Source organism: Pleurodeles waltl, chromosome 6 (assembly GCF_031143425.1).
Source record: "Pleurodeles waltl isolate 20211129_DDA chromosome 6, aPleWal1.hap1.20221129, whole genome shotgun sequence".
NCBI lineage: Eukaryota > Metazoa > Chordata > Amphibia > Caudata > Salamandridae > Pleurodeles > Pleurodeles waltl.
In genome coordinates this window covers 764,402,006-764,423,167 of record NC_090445.1, presented here as the reverse complement: position 1 = coordinate 764,423,167, position 21,162 = coordinate 764,402,006, and the positions used below count along the sequence as shown (strand labels likewise).

General features: G+C 45.5%; 1 protein-coding gene across 1 annotated transcript in view; it reads right to left on the bottom strand.

Moving 5' to 3' along the window:
• GPAM (glycerol-3-phosphate acyltransferase, mitochondrial) overlaps positions 1 to 21,162 on the bottom strand; it is a 242,489-nt gene that overhangs the window by 5,428 nt on the left and 215,899 nt on the right. The window contains exons 19-20 of the mRNA XM_069239392.1: positions 18,228 to 18,417; positions 17,028 to 17,086 (exon numbers count right to left, since the gene is read on the bottom strand). Coding sequence (XP_069095493.1) covers positions 17,028 to 17,086; positions 18,228 to 18,417 — 249 coding nt within the window. The remainder of the gene's footprint in view (positions 1 to 17,027; positions 17,087 to 18,227; positions 18,418 to 21,162) is intronic.

Below are 21,162 nucleotides of genomic sequence, written 5' to 3'. Positions count from 1 at the left end.
ATTCTGATTCGTCTGATGTCTTTTATTCCTGCACTTGTAACCTCAAAAATGTGTTTCTTCAGCTACCGTCTTCCCCATCAACTAATTCACCTTACCCACCAAAGTAGCATAAGAATATATGCAAGTACCTTTGCATATGAAGTACATACCCCTCTCCCTCCTATTACCCCGGGACCGTAAGACATTTTTGATCATGTAATGGGTTTAATTAACTCAAATAAGTTACACGGCCAGTCTAAGAGAGAACATCTGCAGACAAATTCATGTGAAATTGTAAACTTCAGTTCAGCAAAAATTCCAGCTTTTCACCAGCTGGATCAACTCCATCCAGCCCCAAGGCATTGTTTCCTTCCTCAGGATGTACCATTGGCAGGGTGGAATTGGGACAGATAACAGACTGTAGGAGGCCGGCCTGGCTTATAGTGGGTACCTTGTGGTACTTACACCCTGTGCCAGGTCCAGTTATCCCTTATTAGTAGAATAGAGGTGTTTCTAGAAGCTTAGGCTGATAGAGGTAGCTATGGCAAAGCAGCTTAGGCTGAACTAGGAGACATGCAAAGCTCCTACTATACCACTTATATCATTTAGCAAAATATCGTAAGAAAACACAATATTCAGAGTTACTAAAAATAAAGGTACTTTATTTTAGTGACAATATGCCAAAAGTATCTCAGAGGATACCCTCACTTAGAAGGTAAGTAATATACACAATTATATGTACACAAACCCAAAACAGGTAAGTAACAGTAAGAAAAGTAGTGCAAACAATGTAGAATCACAATAGGATGCAATAGGTAGACATAGGCCTAGGGGCAACACAAACCATATACTCCAAAAGTGGAATGCGAATCACGAATGCACCCCAGGCCTATGGGAGATTGTAGAGGGTCGCTGGGACTGTGAGAAACCAGTAAGGGTGTCCAAAATACCCCACCCCAAGACCCTGAAAAGTAGGAGTAAAGTTACCCTACTACCCCAGAAAGACAGAACAGTTGTGATAGGGGATTCTGCAAGAACCACAAGCACCAGCAAAACACTGAAGACCAATTCCTGGACCTGAGGACCTGTAAAGGAAGGGGACCAAGTCCAAGAGTCACAAAAGTGTTAGTGGGGGCAGGAGCCCACTAAACCCCGGATGAAGGCGCAAAAGGGCTGCCTCCGGGTGGAAGAAGCCGAAGATTCTGCAACAACGAAAATGGCTAGGAACTTCTCCTTTGGATGGAAGATGTCCCATGGCTTGCTGGAGGTTGCAGAAGTGTTTCCAGGCAGAAATACCACAGACAAGCCTTGCGAGCTGCAAGAGTCGCGGTTGAGGATTTTGGGTGCTGCTGTGGACCAGGAAGTACCAGGATGTCGCCCCTTGGAGGAGGAGGAGACGGAGGGGGCGCTCAGCAACACGGAGAGCCCCCGCAGAAGCAGGCAGCACCCGCAGAAGTACCGGAGCAGGCACTTTCGAAGATCTGAGGACAGCGGTCGACACAGAGTCACAAAGGAGGGTCCCACGACATCAGAGTCCAACTCAGCGGGTTGGGCAATGCAGGACGGAGTGCTGGGGACCCAGGCTAGGCTGTGCACAAAGGAAGTCCTGGAAAAGTGCACAGAAGCCGGAGCAGCTGCAAATCACGCAGTACACAGGTTTGCTGTCTGGCGTGGGGAGGCAAGGACTTACCTCCACCAAATTTGGACAGAAGGGCCACTGGACTGTGGGAGACACTTGGACCCAGCTCCTGTGTTCCAGGGACCACGCTCGTCAGGATGAGAGGGGACCCAGAGGACCGGTGATGCAGAAGTTTGGTGCCTGTGTTGGCAAGGGGAAGATTCCGTCGACCCACGGGAGATTTCTTCTTGGCTTCCAGTGCAGGGTGAAAGCAGACAGCCCTCAGAGCATGCACCACCAGGAAACAGTCGAGAAAGCCGGCAGGATGAGGCGCTACAATGTTGCTGGTAGTCGTCTTGCTAATTTGTTGTGGTTTTGCAGGCATCCTGGAGCAGTCAGCGGTGGATCCTTGGCAGAAGTCGAAGAGGGAAGTGCAGAGGAACTCTGGTGTGCTCTTGCATTTGTTATCTGAGGAATAGCCCAGAGGAGAGACCCTAAATAGCCAGAAAAGGAGGTTTGGCTACTGAGAAAGGAGGCTTGGCTACTGAAAGAGGTAAGCACCTATCAGGAGGGGTCTCTGACGTCACCTGCTGGCACTGGCCACTCAGAGCAGCCCCTTGTGCCCAAACACCTCTGAATCCAAGATGGCAGAGGTCTGGGACACACTGGAGGAGCTCTGGGCACCTCCCCTGGGAGGTGCAGGTCAGGGGAGGGGTCACTCCCCTTTCCTTTGTCCAGTTTCGCACCAGAGTAGACTGGCTTATGCAGTGCCCATCAAAGCATTTCCAGAGGCTGGGGGAGGCTATTCCTCCCCAGCCCTTCACACCTATTTCCAAAGGGAGAGGGTGTAACACCCTCTCTCAGAGGAAATCCTTTGTTCTGCCTTCCTGGGACTGGGCTGCCAGACCCCAGGGGGGGCAGAATCCTGTCTGAGGAGTTGGCAGCAGCAGCAGCTGCAGTGGAGACCCCAGAAAGGCAGTTTGGCAGTACCCGGGTTCTGTGCTAGAGACCTGGGGATGCATGGAATTGTCCCCCCAATACCAGAATGGTATTGGGATGACAATTCCATGATCCTAGACATGTTACATGGCCATGTTCGGAGTTACCATTGTGACGCTACATACAGGTAGTGATCTATATGTAGTGCACGTGTGTAATGGTGTCCCCGCACTCACAAAGTTCGGGGAATTTGCCCTGAACAATGTGGGGGCACCTTGGCTAGTGCCAGGGTGCCCACACACTAAGTAACTTGGCACCTAACCTTCACCAAGTGAGGGTTAGACATATAGGTGACTTATAAGTTACTTATGTGCAGTGAAAAATGGCTGTGAAATAACGTGGACCTTATTTCACTCAGGCTGCAGTGGCAGTCCTGTGTAAGAATTGTCTGAGATCCCTATGGGTGGCAAAAGAAATGCTGCAGCCCATAGGGATCTCCTGGAACCCCAGTACCCTGGGTACCTGGGTACCATATACAAGGGAATTATAAGGGTGTTCCAGTGTGCTAATGAGAATTGGTGAAGGTAGTCACGAGCCTGCAGTGACAATTGTGAAAAGCAGAGAGAGCATAAACACTGAGGTTCTGGTTAGCAGAGCCTCAGTGATACAGTTAGGCACCACACAGGGAACACATACAGGGCATACATTATGAGCACTGGGGTCCTGCCTGGCAGGATCCCAGTGGCACAAGGGCAAAAACAAACATACATACAGTGAAAATGGGGGTAACATGCCAGGCAAGATGGTACTTTCCTACACAGATCTGGCGCCAAAATAAAAGTGGCCCATACTGGCGAATCAGACAAAAAGGTGCCCACGTTTGCAACCAAGGGCTGTTTTAAAGACAAGCTGTATATAAATGTTTTGAAAGGTTTAGGAGAATGCATGCACATGTGCTTGCTTCATGCAGTGTTTGTGGTAATAGCAGAGAAATCAACAGTAAAAACTGGACCATAAAACAGACCCACAAACTGACAAAAAAAGGCCCACACACTGAACCTGTCAGACCAGCTTAACGGGTCTCCCAGAATGCCCTATAGGCCATCCCCACCCTTTCCTTAAGCAAAGCCTGGCAGAAGGCCCACATTTCTTGCTGGCATTTCATTTCCGCCTACTGAAAGCTGCTATGGGTGGGTACAGCTGTGAAGAGGGGTTCAGCGCTACGAGTAAAGAGGCTGGGCAAGCGCTGAATCTCCACTTTAAAAGAGTTATCGGGGTAGGACTCACAAAAGGTCACGGAAGACAACGTAACGGGTCTGCTAGAGCAATACTGAGCCGAGACAGGGTACGTCAATTTGATTTTTACTAGTTTTTCATTTTGCTTTTCAAAATGTGTTTGATGTTCCTGAGAAATTTGAAAAGTGAGCATTTTTAACAAGTTAGCTGTTCTGAATTGTACAAGCTTGGCACATATGCAGAAACCATAGTATAAAAGATTTTAAAAATATCTTAATTACCAACAGAATTCCTCATTACGAGTGTGGGAAGCTGAAAGTTCTCAGTACTCAGTTTTCCAAATTCTGATGCTTATGAAGCCTGCAAACATTTTCAAAATAGGCATAAAAACGCCTGTAGCAGCAAAAACTGTTCTGATACAGTGAAGAGAAGGGCTGTGATGACAGTTCCCATTCTCTGTTTCGGTCCTTCTATCCAGCTAAGTGATGAAGTTCCGTCCTTGTGCACTGCTCCAGATGACCGTAAGAGCTCTTCCCACAGCTCATTTAACCAAAGCTTTTAATATACACTGCTCCCCACCCCAATCTCAAAGGACTCCACAAATGATGTGAGGGAAGAGCTCTTATGGTCATCTGAAGCAGTGCGCAAGGATGAGACGTTATAACTTAGCTGCATGACTCTATCCACCTTAGTTAGGGACAGAGCAAGACGGCTGCATCAAGCACAATCCAGTGATCCTCGTCAACTGTTGCTGTGAAAAACAACGGCCGCCATTCTAACCAAGATACTGGAGTTCTAGTCACTTTGTATGTAACAGCATCAAATCTGACGCAATGTTAATAGCTGAGCACCAATGCGACGCAAGCCCAACGAGTCCTGGAGATGCTCTTGTGCTCTTTTCAGCATGAGAGAAGCACCAAGATTGGTTTGAGCAGGCTAACCCAGCACTACTTTTGAGCTTAGGTGTCTGTGCCTGCAATCTCTAACACTGCAGGGACTGGTGTGATCTGAAGTGCGCATGTCAGGCTGGCCGTCGCAAGACAGCAGGCCAATCGGACGTGCGCACTCCACACTGGCAGCTTCCACTCATGACCCTGCTGCTGCCATCAGCCCCGCTCTCACCCTCCGACTTTTGCACTAGGCTAGAACAGCACATATCTTCAAATGGTAATGTAAATTACAATTTTTTTATTTACATGTACCTGCTGCTCGGGCAGCAGGCAGGACGCCGCTTCTCTGTCCTCAAGAAGGAACTGACCATAAGTCCCTCGAAGTCCCGGACAGGGGACAAAGCTCCCAACCAAGGAGGTTAACAAGAACGCGGACTGCCTTGAACAAGCGGGTGGAGAACAGGCAAACCCTAGAAGCACAGCCCAATCTGCCTTTCTAGACCAAAAAAGCAGAGGCACACTGCTGCAGACATGCAAACCTTGGAAAAATTGCCTGATAAGCGTGTTGTGCATGGAGCTTAAAACGGAAGTTAGCTTTCCGATTGTAAAAGAGAAAGAGGGGTCAGGGGGATGCAAAATGACCATTGACTATAGAACCCAAGCTAGTGCCACACTGCTCAAAACAGGAGAGGAACTTAAAAGCGCCCTTTGGTTCTTTTATGGATATGCACAGATGGCATCGTCATATTGCTCTGTTGAGCTTATGTCTTGCTGCCAAACAAAGGGTTTGCTGCATGACCATAGAGTAGTCACTAGAGGTACTGCCTGAAGAAGGCATGGGCTCTTTGTCAGACTAGCAAATCTTTGATGAGGGAGTATTAAAAACATTAGAGCAGGTGTCTCCAACAAGTATCCTGTGAGCTACAAGTAGCTCTCCAGCTACCTACAAGAATCTCTCCTGTGTGTAGGCCAGAGACTTGTGCTTGAATTATTATATGCATACTAAAATGTATAAACAACATGTATTAAAGATGACAATTTTCAGAATTAATATTCTGATGTTTGGAGAGAAATTATTGAATGTTCAAAATGTATTTAACAACTATCCTTGAGTTGAGAGAGGTTTACTACTCATACTATTTAGCACCAGGGGGATTGAAGATAGGGCTTTTAAGTATTCCAAATTGTCAAAACAGAAAATCCTGCCTCATGCACTAATATGTCACTGCTGACAATCTTGGGTGGGGTGGCCACTATTACAGCAATAATATTAGTAGCTTGGGATGATTTTCATCGGACATAAGTAGCTCTTATTGCAGAAAACGCGTGTGCAAGCAATTTTTACTGCATGCACTTACCCCGAAATCCACAAGAGGGAGCCACCGCGCAAAGAACAGAGAGTTATGTTTGTAATAACAAACTCAAAACAGTAGCCCGATACCATTAGAAATTAAAATATGACCACTTGGTCAACATCTCAGATTCATTATACAGAAAAAAATCTTCACGTTTATCTAGAAGAAGGAGATAGATTCATTACCTTGCAATAAAAACAAAGTTGTTGAAAGAACTCTAAAAGAGCGCATAAACAATTAAAATTCAAAACCACCCTCTTTCTTTGCTGTTCTTCAGAGAGGGTAAGTGTGGGCTCGGTGTGTACCGTGGACACTATGGCTGTTAGAGCTGCTAATCATCTAATGGCATGCATGGGCAAACCTACACATGCCATACCAAGCTCCGTGTATAATCTGCTGGGCGGAATCTGAACATTACATAATTCCATTTCTGACACATACTTGATTGTCTGTGGCCAGAAAACTAGGTGCTTCGCTGGCCAGTGGTAGGAAAATGCTACTAATGTTTGAAAGTTGCCTTGTCTGTATTTTGAAGGGAAATATTTAAAAAAATATGTCTTCGCTACAAAGTGCTCAGTAAAGTACGACTTAGCTCATGGCTGGAAGGTGGACATGAGCAAGACGCTGGAAACAGAAGCAATACAAGTCTGTTCAGAGTTATTGACAGCAGCCTCCAAACGTACTTACTTTGTGGAGGAACTACAGACTGCAGTATTGCTAAAATACCAACGTTAGCCAGACCAGCTTTTATTTATTCATTTTACAAAGCGCAATGGTTCACCACAGAGGTATCATGGGTCTATAACAAATCTAGTGCAATGTGCAAATAAATATCCAGCAGCATAAACTCGGAAGAGGAAGATGGAAATAAGCAAATCGTTAAAGCAATCTTGAACTATAAAAGCAATGATTGAGTACAAAGTGCAAGAGTTCCACAGAACAGCAGCCACCACACAAAAGACGGTGAAACAGCTATTCGTTTTGTAGTTTAGAAGAACAAGTCACTTACCTTTGGCACCTTGTCTGGCTAGCCACAGCTTCCTTACCTTACCATGTTCGTCAGGCGTCAGACTGGATCTGGAAATGTTCGAGCAGTACCCCTGCATGTCAGTATGTGGCCTTGATCAGCTCCATGTCCGATCGTCTGCATCAAAGTGACATGCTCTGTGTCTATACAGGCATCACCCCAGCGCACTGTCAGTTTCATTTTGTGACTTTCCACATTAGAGGGGAGGAGCCACGAATAATGCTCACACACTGGTGTGAATGGTTAAGACCCATGGCAGGTGACCCTATGGCATCAGTTTCGAGAGTGAGGAAGATGAGAGGGTCGGTAACGAATCTGCAGCTAGACAGACTACCTGATCAGGTGTTAGGAATGTAATTAACTTTTTCATATGCTAGAGACTTCTATCTGCAGATTTATCATCTTAGAACAGGTACTAAAGATATATGTCCCAGAAGTGGGTCTGTGATACTGACTAAACCAAAAACTCCTACAGGACCGAACAGGCAAAGTGCTCATCACAACGGATCTGACCATCCAGACAATGTTTGGTGAATGCGTGCGAAGACGCCCACATTGCTGTCTGACAGATATGCAGGAGAGGGACCTCATGAGCTAACAGTGCTCACAGTCTTGGCTCTGGCAGTATAAACATGCACGTTCTTCAGGGGTGGCTTTTGACCAATGCGTAGCTGATCTTTATGCAGAAAACAATTCATCGTAAGATGGTCCTTTTCTGCACAGCTTCCCTTTTTAACCCTGACATACCCTACAAAGAGTTGATCATCCACCCAGAACTTTTTTGAGCGATCTAGGTAGTACAGTATTCTTTTTGGGTCCAGATCATGTAGCCTCTCCTCTTCTTAAGAAGGGTAAGGCGGAGCAAAGAAGGTAGGCATGGTGATGTTCTGACCTACATGAAAAGATGTGTCAACCTTTGGGAGGAAGGAAGCACGAGTCCTAAGAACCAGCTTGTCTGGGTAAAAGTTGGTATACGGAGGGTGCAGAGAAAGTACCTGCAGCTCGCCGATCCGGACCGATGGAACGGCCACTAGAAAAGCAGTCTTGATAAGTAGGCAAAGAGGAGGCGGCTTGAAAGTCGACAAGTCAAGACAAAGTTAAGATCCCATTGTGGCATGATGAATGTCCTTGGAGGAAATGTGCTGGAGACCTTTGTGTAATCTAGGCGCAGAAAGTGATTTGAACAAAGAAGGCGGGTCCGGCAATCACAAGAACGCCAATATGGTGGACAAATAACCTTTAACAGTGCTGAGAGCAGAGCCCTGCTGCGCCAAAGAAAGAATAAACAATGAAATTTGGGATAAAGGCACAGAAAGAGGATTGATATCCTTGGACACCACAAACTTGTCCCAATGGCAGGAGTATACAGTCTTGATGGGAGGGACGCCTAGCTAATAGAAGAAAATTACAGACTTCTGGAGGAAGGCAGAAAGCGGTCAACTATCGCCGGTCAAACTCCAAACATGAAGGCACAGTATGCGCAGGTTTGGGTAAAGAATTCTGCCGTGCTACTGCAACAGAAGATTCACATCCCCCCCTCCAAAGGGGCAGTCTGAATAGAGGACCGATGGTCTAAGAGGAGCTCGGGACACCAGACTCTCCATGCTCAACCCAGAGAAACACGAATGACTTGGGTTCGGTCATTCCTGATCTTTTGTGAACTGGGTAGGAGTGGTTTCAGGGAAAAGGCATACAAGAGGCCGGAGTTCCACTCAAGAGGAAAAGCATCTTCAAGCGAGAACTGCCTTAGAAACTCCACGCAAAACTGCTAGTGACATTGCAAGTTGCCGGTGGTGGTGAATAGATCCAACCATGGATCTACTCACTCTTGAAAGACACCTTGCACCACCTCCGGATGGAGAAGCCATTTGTGATCCGCTAGGCATCAACAGCAGAGTTAGTCTGCCCTGGCGTTCAGACAGCCAGGATCCTAAGTGAAAGTTCAAGACATTCCAGCCATGTCCAGAAAAGCAGGGCCTTAACCCCACCGACCTTGTCATTGGTGTGTCCATGTAAACCTGCACTAGCCTTCCCTTGATCAAAGAAGAAGGGCTTTCAATGCTGACCGGATCGCCTGAAGTTCTAACAAGTTGAAGTGGAGCCCAGACTCTGCTGCAGACCAGAGTCCTCTGATCTCCACCTCTCACAGGAGATAGTCCCATCCATCACTACAGTCTGCTCTGGTTGGTGAAGGGAGGAGCCTGCTGCTGACACAATCATGGCTTATCAGTCACCTGAATTTCCTCAGAGATCAGAATCATCCTTTTATTCTCTGCCTACTGGAACTTCAGGTCCCACTGCACAGCCCTCATATGCCAACGGGCATGTGTCATAAGAAGGATGCCAGAGGCCATGAGTCCGTCTCAATGAAATCCATGATGGAGACTGGAAGCTCAGTATCAAGCCTAAGTATCCTGGACTCGCCTTTTAGGGGGATGGGCCTGAAACTGCACTTTGTCCTGAACGACCCTAATGGAAGGAAGCATCTGAGAGGGTGCCAAGTGTGACTTTGGCTCACTGATCGTGAACCCCAGGGAATGCAGGAAATCAGACGTATCGACCTGGGAGACTACTGCCTGGGTTGAGCCTGCCTTCAACAGCCAATCGCTGAGGTAGAGGAAGACAGGAACCCCTGACCTACGCAGATGTGCTGCAAACACCGCCATCACTTTAGTGTACATGCAAAGGGCATTGGTGAAGCATGACAAACTGAAAGTGCTCTTGGCCCACTGTAAACTGCAGGTAGTATCTGTGGGCAGGCAGGAAGGGGACGTGGAAATATGCATCCTGGAAGGCCAACGCTACCATCTAGTCTCCAGGGACCAGGGCAGACAAGCCTTGAGCTATGGTGAGCATCTTGAACATATCCTTTTTCAGTCACAAGTTGAGAAGGTGCAGGTCTAGGATAAGACGAAAGCCTCCGTCATTTTTGGGCACCAGAAAGTAGCAGGAATAGCAACCACAACCTACTTCTTATGCTGGCACGCTCTTGATGGCTCCCTAAAAAGCCAACACTTACTGGCTGAGATAGGAGAGCTGGTCGTCCATCAGCAGGTAGAAAGTAGGTAGCATAAGTAGAGGGTTTTCCAGAAAGGGGATGGAGGAGCCCCTCTGGATGATTTGCAAGACCCACTTGTCTAATGTTATAGACTTTCAGTGAGTTAGGTGATGGCTAATCCTGTCGCCCCCACTGGATGCCCATGCTGGTATATGGGCAAACTAAAAGGGTTGGGAAGCTGAGGCTGCCAAGTTCGGGGTTCTGACCAGATCCCTGGATGGGGGGTCCGAGATGATCTGTGGGGGCCACAAAAAGGCAGGGAAGCATGTTGCCCCTTTGTGGCTGGGTGGGAAAGGACACAGTTGGTAGCCCTTACCACAGCCACAGAAGACGTGGGTTCACATAGGGCCATGGATAGGCCCCAGGACCTATCCCTATCTCTGCTGCTCTTAAATCGCTTCAGTTCGTCTTCTCACCAAGGAGGGGAGAGCCATCAAAAATCATGTCCATGGGCAGAGTTTGAAAATCCCAAGAAGCCAGTGGTTCTCAACCAGGAGTAGCGTTTCAGTGCCACAGACAATGAAATTGCTCTGCCCAGCGAGTCAGTTTGTTCAATTCCACATCTGATGGTACACTTTGTTGATTCTCGCCAGTAAGCTATATCTTGAGTGTTATAGCTCAGGCCTCTTCTGAGACAGGCAGCACTAATGCAATTGAATCCCACATAGTGTGTTGGTATCGGCTTAAAAGGCATGCACTGCTCACCTAGGAAACTCCTTGTGCACTGAAAATCGGCGCACAGCCTGACGGAAACGACTCACAGCAGTTTTATGACCAAGAAATCGCCAAACAGCTGAGCTGGAATGATGTAGCCCGACTTCCCGAGTGAAGAATCGACACAGCGCCTGCCTTGTGACCGGAAATTCAATGCACAGCCTACCAGATCGACATACAGCTAGACTAGATTGACGCAGTCCGACCTGCCGAATGAAGAATGGACGCAGCATCTACCATGCGACAGAAAATTAGACGCATCGCCTACCTGATTGACGCAGCGCTGGTACCTTCTTCCCGCACACTGAGGATCTCACCGCATCATCCCGGAGCATCAAAAATATCTCCTCATCTCAGTGAGGAACCAAGACCGTGTGCCGGAAATGAACGCAAAGCCCCTTGCATCGTGGAAAGTAACAACGTATCGTCTGTGACGTGCCACAAAATTCAACGCACTGCCTACTTTTCCATGCATCTCTTCCTCTGCAGTCTCTGTGCGTGTTATTTTTTACACAAACCAGGTACTTTGTGTAAACAAGAGACAACTGTTGATTTCTAAGATTTAAGACTTTTTAATTTTGCAAACGTGATATCTCAACTTGTGCTTATTGAATCTTTATCGTTTTGACCTATTTTAACAAGATAAATAGCATATATTTTTCTAAAACCATGTGGTGTGAATTTTTGTGGTGCTTTAATTGTGTTACAGATTATTTGCACAAAAAGTTAAGCCTCGCTACTCAGTGCCAAGCTACCAGAAGGTGGGCACAGGATAATTTGGTTTGTGTGTGACTTACCCTGACTAGGACTGTGGTCCCTATTTGAACATAGGTGTATACCTCTGCCAACTAGTTATTTCTAACAGCAACCTTAAGAGATACATGTATAGCCATCTCATCTTGCCTCAAAAGGGATAGGTATGAGAAGAGAGTTCATATTGAGGCTGAGTTCATATCGAGGCTAAAGTTAAAAAGCTTGAGGAAAAACACAAGAGATCAGGTTCCCACCGGGTGAGACGTCAACTCACATCAGCTCAAAAAGAACTTACAGTCCTAGATGTTAATAAGACATAGTTGGTCTTAATACACCTCAAACAAACGTTTTACGCTGGAGGCAACAAAGCTGAGCACACAGGTTACATGCCCAAGCCCTCACACAAAGATTAACAGAGATTGCGAGGCAACAGCGTGACATAGTGAGCCAGGACGCACAAATTGCATGGGATTTCAAGTATTTCTATGCCAAGCTATATACAGGGGAGACACTGGACCCTGAGCAAGCGAGTCGATATTTAGGCCCATTACCTATGGCAAGTATTCCGGCTAACAACTCCTTCAACTTGGACTGGGATATCCATACAGACTCAGTTCTCGCAGCCATTGCTTGGCTACTGCTGGGCAAGGCACCTGGATAAGATGGCTATCCTGCTGATTTCTATAAACCCTTCGTATACGCACCAGCTTCCCTGCTAGCATGCCTGTATAACTCCTTTAGCACGCCCGGGGCTCTCATGGACTCCATGAATAATGCCATTAGCAAAGTGATTCCCAAACCAGGGGAAAACCCAACATGCTGTGTGCCTCATACCGTCCTATTTCGCGCTTAAATGTAGACACCAAGATTTTCACTAGCATTCTGGCGAACCGGTTGGCCCCCTATATGCAGAGTCTGGTTGACCCTGATCGATCGGGATTTATCCCTGAACGAGGGTGTAGTGACAATACAAAATGCCTCTACCACCTTACAGACAAGACCCACCGCTCCCACACACTGGTGTTGCTACATAAATGGGGTTTCACCGCATGCACTGATATATTTGCAGTTGGTACTCGCCAAGATTGGCTCTGGCCCATGGTTTCAGTGATGAGTATGGTGCAACTACAGCCCTCCAAGGGCACAGGTCTGAGTAAATGGAATATTGTTGCGGTCACTCCGTATTGCATGAGGCACAAGACAGGGCTGCCAGATCCCCTTTCCTCTTTGCCTTGTATATGGAACCACTGGCTGAGAAAATACAAGGAAACCGGAAGATAGCAGGCAATACCGTGGGGGTAGGGAACACAAGTTGGCCCTATATGTGGATGACGTGATGGTGTCACTCACACAACCGTTCACTCCCGCATTTGATCACTGAATTAGAAGCCTTTGGTAGGGTTTCAGGCTTTAAAGTCAACAGACACGCATCCTGGGACTTATGGTCCCTCAGGCAGATTAGCTGCACCTCAGTCGCTTCTTCCCATTTGAAGGGGCCGCGCAAAGGGGCTCGTTCCTGGGCATACAAATTTACTCTACATTAGGGGCAAATGAGGACCGTAACTATGCGTCGCTCCGCTCCAAGGCCAAGACAGACTTACAATCTTATAAAGGAGGCTCCCTCTCCTGGTTGGGTAGAACTACGGCAGTCAAAATGACTCTTTTGACTATATGTGATGCAGGCCCTACCATTACAATCACCTTCTCATATTTTGGGAGCTTGCAGCACCTACTCAAAAGCTATATTTGGGACATTAAAAATGGCCGCCTGACAAAGAAACAGTCTTATTGGCCCTTGAGGGAGGGTGGACTGGGGATTCCCCCTTTAACCCATTACTATCAGGCCACGCAACTTAGATACATGGTGGAGTGGTCCAAACCAGAAATCGAGAAGCATTGGTGCTTTACTGTTCAAACGGTTGTGGGGATTCACATTTGGAAAACATCACGGATACCAACACCGGTGGGGGTCTATATCTTCCAGGTACTCTGAGAAACAGTAGGCACTTGGGACAGGGTACAGCTATCACCTCAGACTCCAATACTGGGGAACCCCCGACCTTCCACCAACGATATAGGGCACATTCTTTTCTTACTGGCACACTGATGGCTGTAAAAAGGTGGGGGATTTCTTTGATCAAGATGGGCTGCAAAGGTTTACACAAATCCAAGCAGCCTATGATATCCCTGCAACTGCATAATGGCAATTTCTAGCTATTAAACACTGGGTCACACAGGCTAACATCGAACAGTATGCCAGTTGCCCACACACGTCCTTTGAAAAGTGACTCATAACTCACAATACAGACAAGAAAATCCTTTCAGACAGAAGGCTAGAGTTTCCTCCTCTGCGCAACAGAGGCGGGAGCTGTAGTGTGAACGATCCTCTACCCCTAAGGACTGGGAAGACATCCTACATCGAGCACGCACCTCTGCCTCTAGTGCCACTGGCATACAGACGCTTTTAACACTGGTGCATTATTGATACTATACACCTGCACGAATGGCCAAATGGAGGTTGGGAAAGGCCAATACTCGCTGATGACACTGGGCACCTGAGTAGACTGACCCGCATTCTGTGGAACTACTCTAAACTGCAGGCATTTTTGTCCAACATACTAGCGGATCTTAATGTCATGTATGACCCTGACATACCATGCTTTCCTAGCTACATGTTGCTAGGACTCCCTAATACACTTATATACCCACTACAATCACCATGTGGCAGAGCCATCACACTAGCCCTATGTGCAGCAAAACAAACTATCCTGGCCAAATTGGACACAGACGTCATCCCAGTGAAACTAGACTGGCTCCATAACTCTGGGGCCACTTGGGCATGGCGAAGCTCTCGGAGGTGGCGGACTGTGGCTTGCCCCAATTTGATAAGACACTGGGACCGTGTATACGATACCTTTCTCAGAATTTTCGGGAACTCTCTTGCCCACAATATCTAAAAATACTTCTCCTCACCCAAACATACCATGATGCACCAGAGGTAGACAACTACTACCCAACATGGCAGCACCTTCTAGCTGACCCACCGACAGCATACACTACCCTTGCTGAAATCTGTCACATTTATCACTGTATGTTCTCCAAGTTTATTTCCCCCTGCTCCAATTGCTTCCCCCCCAACCTCCCTGACCTCCCTTTTGTTTCTGTTCATATTATTATGGCATTCTACCCCCACCAGCCTGTGGATGGAGGTGTGAGTTAATGTGTACGTTTTTGATTTGCATATTGAAACTCAATAAAACTGATTTGAACCAAAAAAAAGCTAAGGCTGATTAGATGCATCAAGTGCAAGATTACTGAACTTTAATGTGTCACTGATAATAACACAAGGCGCTTGCCATACTTCTCTGTAATATGGCCAAAGAAAATAACATAGCAAGCAGATGTAAGATTCATTGTTAATGGGCTGCAACTATCTTTGAGCTGCATTTTCAAAAGCCAGATTAAATCAATGTTGAACTCTATTCAATATTTTACTGTATAGCGGAAAATAAATGAATCTCGGTCAAAGCCTTTGGAGTAGGAACAGATGGACTATTTGGAATTGTGAGAAGTGTATTGCAACTGGTGGGGATCCTGTTTGTCTAAAAAAGCAAGTTCATCCTAAAATTCAAGTAGACAATTCTATTAGCTAATCATGACTATATAAGAACCCATGCTCACCATCCCTCAGCACTCACAATAGACAGTATGACGGGGCACTGGTCACAATCCCAACACAGATGGGTTTTCGGCACGTTGGTAATTTGGACATAGCCAAAGTGAAATAGCTGGTATGGTGCAAACACATCCTTTAACACATAAAAGCTAACCAAATGACAGCTGCATAGTGTGCAAACTAAAATGACGAAAGATATTTAAGTATTACAAGAGTGGAGTTGAGAGAAAAAGAAGCACTGAGCTCTACAACCAAAGGGTCAAGTTTAGAGACTACAGAAATATAATTAGAAGATAAAACCAAGACACAAGTTAAAGATAAAAAACAGGTAAAGAGCCCATACAACACAAGACAATTCTAGCAGAGGTTAAAAACAAGAATCAGTGGTTAATTTTTAACAGTCGTGAATAAGCACTGCAACAGCTAGAAGTCAGTACTTTTTGTATGTTTAGAGGTTGTGTTAAGTGAAGCTGCATCAAAGTTTCAACACCCATTAAAGCAATAATATTCAAGACAATGTCTTTGTTTATTTTTGGGTTTGGTTTGTTAAAGATGTAAATGGAAAAGTGTATTGAAGAGGAAGGTGAATTGACACATTCTATCAGACTCAAATGTAAACATACCAGACTAGATGGGCTCTGCGGTGCAAGAGGCTTCCTCATTGTAACATTTTCTTCTTTTAATAGCTGTGAGCAGGACATTTGTGAACGTATAGAGCCATAAACCGGTGCCAAATGTTTCCTCCACAGCAGAGACTTTTCGAGGACAATGGAGGAACCTGGTTTGAAGTGTACTAACCTGTGTGCACTATTCCTGTGTTAGCAATGATAAGGGACACAAGAGCAACAAAAAGAAAAATACAATAAAAGGACACCACCCTATCTATAGAATGGAAATCTGTCAAATCTAACAAAAATGACCAACACCAGTAAAGTTAATGTGGAAAACATGATATTCTAATTAAATTACTGTATTGTAAGACCGCAGAAAATGCCTTACGATATGTTTGGGCCACCACAAAGAGCAATTGTTAACTTTGAGTCACGTTACATGATTTAGATTATCAAGAAATGAGTGTAATAAAGACTACCAAACAAAGCAGCATGATCGTGCTCACTGAGGTTTAACTTGTCAGAAGTTATTATGGTAAGCCACATGGTAAATGTCATCATAAATTGGCCAGTGAAAATGATCAAGATATGTCAAATTATATAAGTTATCACAGCAAACAATGTTATAGGTCACATGCGTGTCATATGATAAATATGTTATATCATGTTGTTTAGGGTATCAATGTGCGCTTTCTGATAAACGTTCTCGAGTACACCATTTAATAAAAGTCATTCATGTAGACCCCATTTTAAAGTTAATGTCATGTTATGATGCATATGCTTCTAGACATAAAAAACACTGATATATCCTGCATTAAATATCCTGAAGTCATGTCATGTAATAATGATCTTGGAGGTAGACCAAACTGCAAGTTCTACTGAGGTATACTAGGTCAAAAACATCATCAAGGTACATGATATCAGCTATTAACATTTGCCATGTGGCAAAAGGCCATCCAGATATGCAACATAATTAAGTCCATTAGTGATTGTCATGTGATTAAGATCTTCAGTGTATGCTGGATTATACAAGTTATGGATGTTTATCACCTGATAAAGGCCACTAGAGAATGCCATGTGATAATACATATCAATTAATAAACCCTTCGAACAAAGAAAACTCTGGCAGCTGCCAGCACACTGAAACCTAGAAAAAGTAAATGAGACTTACACCAAGATCCTTGAAGGTTTTCACCGCATTCTTCACTAGACAATGAGTTGCACTCTCAGCTGCAAAAATAAATAGAACATATCATTAGGTCTTCAAAACAGTATTACAAGGGGATTGTTACTCCCAAAGAGTCTCATTATACACCTCATACAGGATGCCCACACTACCCAGCATGCTTTAATATCGTCTGTAATTAGGTGGGGGTGAACACGAACCAGTATTACTGTATCCTGCAAGCAGTAGTCTTTAAAAATGTGGTTAAATCGAAAGAGCTGAACGAAAATTAGAACGATCTGTTTGTGGTTTGGGAAATTACTAATAGGATATAAATTCAGGCTGTGAACTTGCGTTTCCTCTCCCTGGACAGATCACTTACTAGGATTTTAATACAGTACTAATGTTTACTTTGATTGTCTGTGTTAGTAAAGCACACAGCTTTTCTAAAAGCTGACAGACTGCACAAAGGACTATCTGCACTGTTGAATGCTCAATGTTGCTACATTTTGACAAATGCACCGTTTGATATAATTGCAATGTTTAACAATGTTCAAAGGGCAAGGTAAACTTTTGATAAAAAGTTTAGGATTAGGGCTGATGAAATGTAAGGGCAATTATGGTCTTCCGTTTCAGAACAACGCGTGTTAATGTTCATAAAATTCTGTTCAATTTACAAGAACAGGTTAAGGTGGTGCGCCTGGGCGTGCAAGAGACTAATCAGTTCTTGTTCAGGGGCATATGTTTTTCTTTATAAAGAACAGTGGAAACGGGGACTGAAGGACTGTGTGACCTAGCCTCATTATGGTCTAAACGAATCACGGTAATTTTAACAAATAACTGAACAGAAGGCACGGGCTTAGCCTTCTATTACAGCAGATAGCAGGCTACTATAGAAATCTAAACGTTCTTCAGGACAGGTACAAGTGCGGTATAACATTAGCACCTCCTTTAATTGATTGACTTAATAGAAAGAGTCCATGTTGTTTAGAATCTGATTCCTATGTGCTAATGCATCATACAAAATTGTGGGAATCAGGACCAGACAAGTTTCGAAAGATTCACTATTGACAGATTTTCCTAGCCTCCCAGGGACTGCCTCCAGTCCTGCACGGGTCATCCTGAAATTACAGATACCAGTCTTAACCTCCTTAAAATTTCGTAGTGTCATGTTTTGCGTCTCTCAGTTAGCACTGCACAACTTACCATAGACGGCCACATTTCTTTCTGTTCTAGTGAGGAGAAACTTATGCAACTTCTGAACATACTCCTTCTCGGTGATGGCGCCAGTCATGTTGTGAATAAAGACTGCTGCTGAGCTGTAGGCCTCCAACATCGGCCCAAGAAGCCTTTGCAAAAAGGCGATGAACTGTTGATGTTCCTCAGACTTGCTTATCTAAATCAGTAGAGATAAAAGCTTGGAAATCACAAAGTCACAATAAAAAACAAAAAATAAAAACATTTACCTATATATCATGATAAAAAAACAAAAAAACTAAACTCTTCAAAATCAAATGCAAACACTGGTTCCCCAGCAAAACCGGGTTTTGATGACTGCAAAAGATAAATACAAACTGTAGCTAAACGGCAACTGCAGCCTCTTTATTAGAAAAACAAAAAACTAAAATTCAAATATGCTGAAGTTAGAAAGATGTATGGCTTGAAAGCTCTTTTTTCCAGGCTTATCAAACGGCAATACTAAAAGGTTGGTTAGCAAAGAATTTGATAATTGTCAGTTGTAACACATTCTTCGAAAAATGTGTAATACATAAAATTCAGATTTGAAAAATGTTGTAGCAATATGTTTTAGGCTTACTGTCAGCGACACTGGTGGGGTGTACTGCAATAGTAAAATAATACACCTCATATGGATTTCAGGACACAGTTTGTAACACCTCACATTCCCTTATTAAGTAAACGAAGAACGGTTCTGAACGAAGCAGTGGGCGCTACGCATACTTGGGGGGGGGGGGGGCTGACTGTTGAGCCAGATTTTGCTAATGACTGCTACTCAGCCTATCTCCCCAGGAGTCTGCGGCCTCTTAGTGTGAATGGTGGGGAGCGACTACGTGACGCTTTGGCCTACAGCGAGTCGCGAGGGCCTGTAGAGCACACTGCCATACTCATGGAGGTTAGTTCGGCCCCTAGCATGAGATTTGACAAAGTGTTTAGGATCCTGGAGCATCGGCCGTTCCTCGTTATTGGGCCCCTACGGATAGCGGCACTTCTGCTTAACGGGCGAGTGTACAGTGGTTCCCTGCTGCCTTTCGGGCTCCTCCCTGCTATGGCCTGTCAGTGTATGACTGCACATTTTCCAGCCCTGTGTTGAGTGACGGGGGTGGGGAGGGTCGCTGCCTGGTGCTTACTTTTGCCTGCTGTTGCTCTGTCTGGCGGGGCCCAACTTTCTCTTGGTGTTGGACTCGTGTTTTCTCGCATTATTAGTGCCCTGTGAAACCCAGACAAGCAATCTCAGCTCACCATGCGACCCGCAAGGGCCAAAAACAGTCACTGGATGTTGGGCATGACACTGACGGAGAGGGAGTAGTGGATATCGGCTCTGTCACTTCAAACTAAGTTGCTGCCCTTCCGAGGGAGATGAAAGCTAGCCTCTACATCAGTTAACGTCTGCCACCACTACAAGTTCCCTGACCCGGAGGAGCATTATTTATTAGTTCAGGGTGTTTTTGGAACTATACATGTCACTTTGATGAACTCATATGTTCCCAGCATAGATTGCCCAGATTTGTTTGCACAAATCATCTCGCACATCCGTGCCTTGAACACTCATACTGTGCCTTGGGTGGGGAATATAATGCCCTGTAGGAAGTTGGATCTTTATGTGGTATGTTAATAACTGGATATACCTTGTAAAAAGTCAGGGGGTTCCCCAATGAGTGGATAGGGGCTTGTTATGCAATCCCAAAGTGCTCTATTTGGAGGTAATGTGGTCAAGCAGCCTTAAGCTTATCACAGAGGAGTGCAAGACATCCACAAAAACACATAATGGTCAATAAGTAGGACACACGACTCAAAAAGGAGATTCACACCAATTTATAAAAATAGCAAATATCTTTATACATGTGTACGCATCAGAGAAAAATCGTTCAGGTAAGCACTTTTTTAAATATGAACTCTTTTCACTTTAAAAAGGGGACACAGCAATTTCTGAGGTCTGCAATGTTATCTTATGGGAGGAAAAACAAGTTCTGCAAACAGGTAGTACATATACTTACAAGACCGATCTCCAGGAGAAGTTGAGTGGTAGGCAAGGTCCAAAGTAGCAGCAGCAGTACACCGCCAGCATCACAGGAGCAGTCGGGAGTGGGGTGCAAAACAGAGGCGGGTGCCCAATACATTTTAATGAACATTGGTATCCGGGAAAAGAGGCTGGTCAGGAAGCCAGTCGGGCTGAACCAACAGCAGGGGCTCAGGCCTCACGATGCTCAGGCACCTTTGGTCTTCTTCTCCATGGCTCAGGAGTGATGGGTGCCTTTAGGTGTCAGGTTTTCCTTACCAGAGCTGTCACAGTAGAGGTGGGCTGTATGTAGAGGAGTCCAGGAGGGGTGAAACCATGATGGAATCGGACTCCGGCGGGCTGGGGAACCTTATTGGCACTGCTGGCCCACTTCAACCAGGCTGGAGACGATGAGTGCAGTGGTGGCTTCAAGTGTCAATTTTTGGCGGTTCGGGAGGCTTTGGAGTCCTTTCTTTGGAGTGTGCAGGAGAACAGGTCCGCTGTTCAAAGGAGGTCTTGAGTCTTTATTGCAAGCAGGCAGTCCCAGTGGATTTCTGGAGTCACAGCAGCAGGACGAGTGAACTTTAGTGCAGGTTTCTATGAGGGATGTGGCTAGGCCAGCCGGGTCAGTACCAGGTCAGCTGCTTCTCTGCTTTTGCGGGTTCTTCAGTGTCCTTGGTCTTCTTTGGTCATCAGGATCTGCTTCTCTGGTGCCAGGGGCTCCCCCTAAATAGTGAATTTAGGGGGGTTTGGGGAATGTAGGATAGTAGCCAATGGGCTCCGTACTTCTAGGGTCATCTACACCGCATATATTCTCTCTCTTGGATGCATGGTTTGTTACCAAAACATACTTGGGTGTATCACACTTGCACTCACTGCCACCCAGGCTATCAGACCACTCACCAG